Source organism: Pristiophorus japonicus, chromosome 9 (genome assembly GCF_044704955.1).
Source record: "Pristiophorus japonicus isolate sPriJap1 chromosome 9, sPriJap1.hap1, whole genome shotgun sequence".
In the NCBI taxonomy this organism is placed as follows: Eukaryota; Metazoa; Chordata; class Chondrichthyes; family Pristiophoridae; genus Pristiophorus; species Pristiophorus japonicus.
In genome coordinates this window covers 200,624,365-200,633,814 of record NC_091985.1, presented here as the reverse complement: position 1 = coordinate 200,633,814, position 9,450 = coordinate 200,624,365, and the positions used below count along the sequence as shown (strand labels likewise).

At 60.3% G+C, this 9,450-nt stretch overlaps 1 protein-coding gene across 1 annotated transcript in view; it reads left to right on the top strand.

Annotated features, from left to right (window-relative positions):
* The first annotated feature begins 6,144 nt into the window (after positions 1–6,144).
* LOC139274053 (cobalamin binding intrinsic factor-like) overlaps positions 6,145–9,450 on the top strand; it is a 32,979-nt gene continuing 29,673 nt past the window's right edge. Inside the window, exons 1-2 of the mRNA XM_070891108.1 lie at positions 6,145–6,156; positions 8,853–9,072. Of these exons, the coding sequence (XP_070747209.1) occupies positions 6,145–6,156; positions 8,853–9,072 (232 nt within the window). The remainder of the gene's footprint in view (positions 6,157–8,852; positions 9,073–9,450) is intronic.

The following is a 9,450-nucleotide window of genomic DNA, read 5'->3' as shown; positions in this document are numbered from 1 at the left end:
GGAATGGAGGGTCCAGTGTGGGCAGTGAGAGGGGAATGGAGGGTCCAGTGTGGGCAGTGAGCGGGGAATGGAGGGTCCAGTTTGGGCAGTGAGGGTGGCATGGAGGGTCCAGTATGGGCAGTGAGGGGTGTATTGAGGGACCAGTGTGGGCAGTGAGGTGGGCATGGAGGGCCCAGTGTGGGCAGTGAGGGTGGAATGGAGGGACCAGTGTGGGCAGTGAGGCGGGCATGGAGGGCCCAGTATGGGCAGTGAGGGGGGCATGGAGGGCCCAGTATGGGCAGTGAGGGGGGAATGGAGGGTCCAGTGTGGGCAGAGAGGGGGAATGGAGGGTCCAGTGTGGGCAGTGAGGGGGGAATGGAGGATCCAGTGTGGGCAGTGAGGGGGAATGGAGGGTCCAGTGTGCGCAGTGAGGGGGAAATGGAGTGTCCAGTGTGGGCAGTGAGGGGGGAATAGAGGGTTCAGTGTGGGCAGTGAGGAGGAATGGAGGGTCCAGTGTGGGCAGTGAGGGGGAATGGAGGGCCCAGTGTGGGCCCTGAGGGTAAAATGGAGGGCCCTGTGTGGACAGTGAAGGGGGAATGGATGGTCCAGTGTGGGCAGTGAGGGCGGAATGGAGGGTCCAGTGAGGGGGTATTGGAGAGTCCAGTGAGGGGAATGGAGGGTCCAGTGAGGGGGGAATGGAGGGTCCAGTGTGGGCAGTGAGTGAGGGGGGAATGGAGGGCCCAGTTAGGGCAGTGAGGGGGGAATGGACGGAGGGCCCAGTGTGGGCAGTGAGGTGGGAATGGAGAGTCCAGTGTGGGCAGTGAGGGGGGAATGGAGGGCCCAGTGTGGGCTGTGAGGGGGGAATGGATGGAGGGTCTAGTATGGGCAGTGAAGGGGGAATGGATGGAGGGTCCAGTGTGGGCAGTGAGGGGGGATTCGATGGAGGGTCCAGTGTTGGCAGTGAGGGGGGAATGGATGGAGGGTCCAGTGTGGGCAGTGAGTGGGAATGAATGGAGGGCCCAGTGTGGAAAGTGAGTGGGAATGGATGGAGGGCCCAGTGTGGGCAGGGAGGGGGAATGGATGGAGGCCCAGTGTGGGTAGTGATGGGGGAATGGATGGTGGGCCCAGTGTGGGCAATGAGCGGGGAATGGAGGGTCCAATGTGGGCAGTGAGAGGGGAATGGAGGGCCCAGTGTGGGGAGTGATGGGGAAATGGATGGAGGGTCCAGTGTGGGCAGTGAGGGGGGTTTCAATGGAGGGTCCAGTGTGGGCAGTGAGGGGGGAATGGATGGAGGGTCCAGTGTGGGCAGTGAGTGAGAATGGATGGAGGGCCAAGTGTGGACAGTGAGTGGGAATGGATGGAGGGCCCAGTGTGGGCAGTGAGAGGGGAATGGAGGCTCCAATGTGGGCAGTGAAGGGGAATGGGTGGAGGTCCAGTGTGGGTAGTGAGGGGGGAATGGATGGTGGCCCAGTGTTGATAGTGAGGGGGGAATGGATGGAGGGTCCAGTGTGGGCAGTGAGGGGGGCAATTGAGGGTCCAGTTTGGGCAGTGAGGGGGGAATTGAGGGTCCAGTTTGGGCAGTGAGGGGGGAATGGAGGGTCCAGTTTGGGCAGTGAGGGGGGAATGGAGGGTCCAGTATGGGCAGTGAGGGGTGTATGGAGGGACCAGTGTGGGCAGTGAGGTGGGCATGGAGGGCCCAGTGTGGGCAGTGAGGGGGGAATGGAGGGTCCAGTGTGGGCAAAGAGGGGGAATGGAGTGTCCAGTGTGGGCAGTGAGAGGGGAATGGAGGGTCCAGTGTGGGCAGTGAGGGGGGAATGGAGGATCCAGTGTGGGCAGTGAGGGGGAATGGAGGGTCCAGTGTGGGCAGTGAGGGGAGAATGGAGGGTCCAGTGTAGGCAGTGAGAGGGAAATGGAGTGTCCAGTGTAGGCAGTGAGGGGGGAATAGCGGGTCCAGTGTGGGCAGTGAGGAGGAATGGAGGGTCCAGTGTGGGCAGTGAGGGGGAATGGAGGGCCCAGTGTGGGCAGTGAGGGGGCAAAGGAGGGTCCAGTGTGGGCAGTGAGGGTGGAATGGTGGGCCCAGTGTGGACAGTGAGGGGGGAATGGAGGGTCCGATGTATGCAGTGAGGGGGGAATGGAGGGCCTGTTGTGGTCAGTGAGGGCGGAATGGAGGGCCCAGTCTGGGCAGTGAGGGGGGAATGGAGGCTCCGGTGTGGGCAGTGAGGGGGGAATGGAGGGCCCAGTGTGGGCCCTGAGGGTAAAATGGAGGGCCCAGTGTGGACAGTGTAGGGGGAATGGATGGTCCAGTGTGGGCAGTGAGGTAGGAATGGAGGGTCCAGTGTGGGCAGTGAGGGGGGAATGGAGAGTCCAGTGAGGGGTGAATGGTGGGTCCAGTAAGGGGGGAATGGAGGGTCCAGTGTGGGCAGTGAGTGAGGGGGGAATGGAGGGTCCAGTGTGGGCAGTGAGGGGGGAATGGAGGGCTCCGTGTGGGCAGTGAGGGGGAAATGGATGGAGGGTCGAGTATGGGCAGTGAAGGGGGAATGGATGGAAGGTCCAGTGTGGGCAGTGAGGGGGGATTCGATGGAGGGTCCAGTGTGGGCAGTGAGTGGGAATGGATGGAGGGCCCAGTGTGGAAAGTGAGTGGGAATGGATGGAGGGCCCAGTGTGGGCAGGGAGGGGGAATGGATGTAGGCCCAGTGTGGGTAGTGACGGGGGAATGGATGGAGGGCCCAGTGTGGGCAGTGAGCGGGGAATGGAGGGTCCAATGTGGGCAGTGAGAGGTGAATGGAGGGCCCAGTGTGGGGAGTGATGGGGAAATGGATGGAGGGTCCAGTGTGGGCAGTGAAGGGGGAATGGATGGTGGGTCCAGTGTGGGCAGTGAGGGGGGTTTCAATGGAGGGTCCAGTGTGGGTAGTGAGGGGGGAATGGATGTAGAGTCCAGTGTGGGCAGTGAGGGGGGAATGGATGGAGGTACAGTGTGGGTAGTGAGGGGGGAATGGATGGAGGCCCAGTGTTGATAGTGAGGGGGGAATGGATGGAGGGTCCAGTGTGGGCAGTGAGAGGGGAATGGAGGGTCCAGTGTGGGCAGTAAGGGGTGAATGGAGGGTCCAGTATGGGCAGTGAGGGGTGTATGGAGGGACCAGTGTGGGCAGTGAGGTGGGCATGGAGGGCCCAGTGTGGGCAGTGAGGGTGGAATGGAGGGACCAGTGTGGGCAGTGAGGGTGGAATGGAGGGACCAGTGTGGGCAGTGAGGCGGGCATGGAGGACCCAGTGTGGGCAGTGAGGGTGGAATGGAGGGGCCAGTGTGGGCAGTGAGGGGGGAATGGAGGGACCAGTGTGGGCAGTGAGGGTGGAATGGAGGGACCAGTGTGGGCAGTGAGGCGGGCATGGAGGGCCCAGTATGGGCAGTGAGGGTGGAATGGAGGGTCCAGTGTGGGCAGTGAGGGGGGAATGGAGGGTCCAGTGTGGGCAGTGAGGCGGGCATGGAGGGCCCAGTGTGGGCAGTGAGGGTGGAATGGAGGGGCCAGTGTGGGCAGTGAGGGGGGAATGGAGTTGGCAGTGAGGGGGGAATGGAGGTGCCAGTGTGGGCAGTGACGGGGGAAATGGAGGGCCCGGTGTGGGCAGTGAGGCTGGAATGGAGGGTCCGGTGTGGGCAGTGAGGGGGGAATGGAGTGTCTGGTTGTTGACTGTGAGGGAGGAATGGAGTGTCCAGTGTGGGCAGTGAGGGGGGAATGGAGAGTCCGGTGTGGGCAGTGAATGGGAATGGATGGAGGGCCCAGTGTGGACAGTGAGGGAGAATGGATGGAGGGCCCAGTGTGAGCAGGGAGGGGGAATGGATGGAGGGCCCAGTGTGGGCAGTGAGGGGGGAATGGAGGCTCCAGTGTGGGCAGTGATGGGGAATGGATGGAGGCCCAGTGTGGGTAGTGAGGGGGGAATGGATGGAGGCCCAGTGTTGGTAGTGAGGGGTGAATGGATGGAGGGTCCAGTGTGGGCAGTGAGGAGGGAATGGAGGGTCCAGTGTGGGCAGAGAGAGGGAATGGAGCGTCCAGTGTGGGCAGTGAGAGGGGAATGGAGGGTCCAGTGTGGGCAGTGAGGGGGGAATGGAGGATCCAGTGTGGGCAGTGAGGGGGGAATGGAGGGCCCAGTGTGGGCAGTGAGGGGGCAATGGAGGGTCCAGTGTGGGCAGTGAGGGGGGAATGGAGGGTCCAGTGTGGGCAGTGAGGGGGAATGGAGGGTCCAGTGTGGGCAGTGAGAGGGAAATGGAGGGTCCAGTTTGGGCACTGAGGGGGGAATTGTGGGTCCAGTGTGGGCAGTCAGGAGGAATGGAGGGTCCAGTGTGGGCAGTGAGGGGAAATGGAGGGCCCAGTGAGGGGGGGAAAGGAGGGTCCAGTGTGGGCAGTGAGGGTGGAATGGAGGGCCCAGTGAGGGGGGAATGGAAAGTCCAGTGTGGGCAGTGAGGGGGGAATGGAGGGTCCAGTGTGGGCAGTGAGGGAGGAATGGAGGGTCCAGTGTGGGCAGTGAGGGGGAATGGAGGGTTCATTGTGGGCAGTGAGAGAGAAATGGAGGGTCCAGTTTGGGCAGTGAGGGGGGAATTGTGGGTCCAGTGTGGGCAGTGAGGAGGAATTGAGGGTCCAGTGTGGGCAGTGAGGGGGAATGGAGGGCCCAGTGAGGGGGGGAAAGGAGGGTCCAGTGTGGGCAGTGAGGATGGAATGGAGGGCCCAGTGAGGGGGGAATGGAGGATCCGTTGTGGGTAGTGAGGGGGGAATGGAGGATCCGTTGTGGGTAGTGAGGGGGGAATGGAGGATCCGGTGTGGGTAGTGAGGGGGGAATGGAGGGCCCGTTGTGGGCAGTGAGGGCGGAATGGATGGCCCAGTGTGGGCAGTGAGGGGGCAATGGAGGCTCCGGTGTGGGCAGTGAGGGGGGAATGGAGGGTCCAGTGAGGGGGGAATGGAGGCTCCAGTGTGGGCAGTGTGTGGGGGGAATGGAGGGTCCAGTGTGGGCAGTGAGGGGGGAATGGATGGAGGGTCCAGTGTGGGCAGTGAGTGGGAATGCATAGAGGGCCCAGTGTGGGCAGGGAGGGGGAATGGACGGCTCAGTGTGGGCAGTGATGTGGAAATGGATGGAGGCTCCAGCGTGGGCAGTGAAGGGGGAATGGATGGTGGGTCCAGTGTGGGCAGTGAGGGGGGTTTCAATGGAGGGCCCAGTGTGGGCAGTGAGGGAGGAATGGATGGAGAGTCCAGTGTGGGCAGTGAGGGGGGAATGGATGGAGGGTCCAGTGTGGCAGTGAGTGGGAATGGATGGAGGGCCCAGTGTGGACAGTGAGTGGGAATGGATGGAGGGCCCAGTGTGGGCAGTGAGGGGGGAATGGAGGCTCCAGTCTGGGCAGTGAGGGGGAATGGAAGGAGGCCCAGTGTGGGTAGTGAGGGGGGAATGGATGGAGGCCCAGTGTTGGTCGTGAGGGGGGAATGGATGGAGGGTCCAGTGTGGGCAGTGAGAGGGGAATGCAGGGTCCAGTGTGGGCAGTGAGGGGGAATGGAGGGTCCAGTGTGGGCAGTGAGGGGGAAATGGTGGGTCCAGTGTGGGCAGTGAGGGGGAAAGGAGGGCCTGGTGTGGGCAGTGAGGGAGGAATGGATGATCCAATGTGGGCAGTGAGGGGGGAATGGAGGCTCCAGTCTGGGCAGTGAGGGGGAATGGAAGGAGGCCCAGTGTGGGTAGTGAGGGGGGAATGGATGGAGGCCCAGTGTTGGTCGTGAGGGGGGAATGGATGGAGGGTCCAGTGTGGGCAGTGAGAGGGGAATGCAGGGTCCAGTGTGGGCAGTGAGGGGGAATGGAGGGTCCAGTGTGGGCAGTGAGGGGGAAATGGTGGGTCCAGTGTGGGCAGTGAGGGGGAAAGGAGGGCCTGGTGTGGGCAGTGAGGGAGGAATGGATGATCCAATGTGGGCAGTGAGGGGGGAATGGAGGGTCCAGTGTGGGCAGTGAGGGTGGAATGGAGGGTCCAGTGTGGGCAGTGAGGGTGGAATGGAGGGTCCAGTGAAGGGGGAATGGAGTGTCCAGTGTGGGCATTGAGGGGGGAATGGAGGGGCCAGTGTGGGCAGTGAGGGGGTATGGAGGGCCAAGTGTGGGCAGTGAGGGGGGAATGGAGGGTCCGGTGTGGGCAGTGAGGGCGTAATGGAGGGCCCGGTGTGAGCAATGAGGAGGGAATGGAGGATTCGGTGTGGGCAGTGAGGGGGGAATGGAGTGGCCAGTGTGGGCAGTGAGGGGGGAATGGAGGGGCCAGTGTGGGCAGTGAGGGGGAATGGAGGGCCAAGTGTGGGCAGTGAGGGGGGAATGGAGAGTCCGGTGTGGGCAGTGAAGGGGGAATGGAGGGCCCAGTATGGGCAGTGAGGGGGGGATGGAGGGTCCAGTGTGGGCAGTGAGGGAGGAATGGAGGGTCCGGTGTGGGCAGTGAGGGGGGAATGGAGGGCCCGGTGTGAGCAGTGAGGGGAGAATGGAGGGCCCGGTGTGGGCAGTGAGGAGGGAATGAAGGGTCCAGTGTGGGCAGTGAGAAGGAAATGGAGGGTCCAGTATGGGCAGTGAGGGGGGAATGGAGGGTCCAGTGTGGGCAGTAAGGGGGGAATGGAGGGTCCAGTGTGGGCAGTGAGGGGGGAATGGTGGGTCCAGTGTGGGCAGTGAGGCGGGAATGGAGGGCCCAGTGTGGTCAGTGAAGGTGATGGAGGGGCCAGTGTGAGCAGTGAGAGGGGAATGGAGGTTCCAGTGTGGGCAGTGAGGGGGGAATGAAGGGCCCAGTGTGGGCAGTGAGGGGGGAATGAAGGGCCCAGTGTGGGCTGTGAGGGGGGAATGGAAGGTCCAGTGTGGGCAGTGAGGGGGGAATGAAGGGCCCAGTGTGGGCTGTGAGGGGGGAATGGAGGGTCCAGTGTGGGCTGTGAGGGGAGAATGGAGGCTCCAGTGTGGGCAGTGAGAGGGGAATGGAGGGTCCAGTGTGGGCAGTGAGGGGGGAATGGTGGGTCCAGTGTGAGCAGTGCGGGAGGAAAGGAGTGCCTGGTGTGGGCAGTGAGGGGGGAATGGAGGGCCCAGTGTGGACAGTGAGGGAGGAATGGATGATCCAACGTGGGCAGTGAGCGGGGAATGGAGGATCCAATGTGGGCAGTGACGGGGGAATGGAGGGTCCAGTGAGGGGGGGAATGGAGGGTCCAATGTGGGCAGTGAAGGGGGAATGGAGGGTCCATTGTGGGCAGTGAGGGGGTAATGGAGGGTGCAGTGAGGGGCGAATGGAGGGCCCAATTAGGGCAGTGAGGGGGGAATGGACGGAAGGCCCAGTGTGGGCAGTGAGGGTGGAATGGAGGATCCAGTGTTGGCAGTGAGGGGGGAATGGACGGCCTAGTGTGGGGAGTGAGGGGGGAATGGATGGAGGGTCCAGTGTGGGCAGTGAGCGGGGATTCGATGGAGGGTTCAGTGAGGGGGAATGCATGGAGGGCCCAGTGTGGGCAGTGAGGGTGGAATGGAGGGCCCAGTGTGTGCAATGAGGGGGGAAATGGATGGAGGCCCGTTGTGGGCAGTGAGGGGGGAAATGGATGGAGGCCGAGTGTGCGCAGAGAGGGAGTGTGGCTGACAGGGTGGGTGCTGAGAGGATGTTTCCCCTGGAGGGTGAACCCGCAACTGGGGAGCATCGGCTCACAATAAAGGGCCGCCCAATTAATACTGAGATGAGGAGGAATTTCTTCCCTCAGAGGGTTGTAAATCTGTGGAATTCTCTGCCTCAGAGAGCTGTGGAAGCTGGTTCATTGAATAAATTTAAAGCGGAGATCGATAGATTCTGAAACGATAAGGGAGTAAAGGGTTATGGGGAACGGACAGGGAAGTGGAACTGAGCCCATGATCAGATCAGACACGATCTTATTGCATGGCAGGGCAGGCTCGAGGGGCCAAATGGCCTACTCCTCCTATTTCTTATGTTCTTGTCTAACCTGTGCTGCGAGTGTTTGGGACAGCGTGGAGTGATCCTTATTGTGTATCTGACCCGTGCTGTACGTGCCCTGGGACAGTGTAGAGGGAGATTTATTCTGTATCTAAGTCGTGCTGTACCTGTCCTGGCATGTTTAAAGGAAAAGTTTACAGGCGATTTTACTCTCTATCTCACCTGTGCTGTATCTGCCCTGGGAGTGTTTGATGGGACAGTGTAGAGGGAGCTTTACTCTGTATCTCACCTGTGCTGTACCTGCCCTGGGAGTGTTTGATGGGACAGTGTGGAGGGAGTTTTACTCTATATTTAACCTGTGCTGTGCTGCCCTGGGAGTGTTTGATGGGACAGTGTGGAGGGAGCTTAACTCTGTATCTAACCCCCTGTGCTGTACATGTATTGGGAGTGATTAGGACAGCAGAGAGGGATCTGTCTTCTGTATCCGACCCGTGCAGTACTTACCCTGAGATTGTGGAGAGGAATCTTTACTCTGAATCTGATCAGTGCTGTCCCTGCCTTGGCAGTGTTCGACAGGACAGTTTGGAGCTGTTTGATGTATCTAACACGTGCTGTACCTGCCCTGGGAGTGTTTAATGGGACAGTGTAGAGGGAGATTTATTCTGTATCTCACCTATGCAATACCTGCCCTTTGGGTGTTTGACGGAACAGTGTAGAGGGATCCTTATTTTGTATTCTGGGCGATGGAGTCCCAGCAACTGAACCGGGCAGGTAGTGACTGACCACCCCGAGGTCTGATACACAAATTGCTCTCTGACTGACCGCAGTGTTCCCAGGATCAGTTGACAGCATTTGCTCTCATTGACCTAGCACTATACTAACATTTGGTCTCTGACTGACCACAGGATCTGACGGCACCAATTGCTCTCTGACTGACCTGGCGAACACGGATAACAATTAGTCTCTGACTGACCTAATAGCTTTTCCAAAGAGTGAAGATGGGTGCTTTTCCTCGAATTTACCTCCTGTTTTTGCATTTAGTGAATCTCCGTCGACCGGACTTGAACCTGGGGGCCAAGGAGCTGTCGCAGAACTCCAAATTCACATAGTTGCTGCTGTACCTGACGGACCGCATGGACCGGTCTGGCTTAAACCTCTTGGTCAAGAGGCAACTAGAAAAGGTAACGATTGGCACACAGCATTGTCCTGCACTGTGGTACTGAGCCCCACACACAGCACACGCAAGGCCCAGGCTCCATCACCGGCCTGTGTTGTGTCAGTGACACTCAGTACCCCTTGGGTTAGGGGTGAACTAACCAACGGTCCAGCTCCTGATTACTGACCTGCTGTGTGTATGAGTGGGAGGGAGGAGCGCTGTCGGGTGAGGCCAGGCTCGACGCTGGGCTGCGGCGCTGCATCCTACAGTCAAATAGCCGAATGACATTCCCTGTCTGGGCTTGAGCGCAATTGGTATCAGATCCTGGGGTCAGTCAGAGACTAATTGTTATTAGTTCGCCAGGTCAGTCAGAGAGCGCGAGGTAGAAACGAGACAGGGTGAC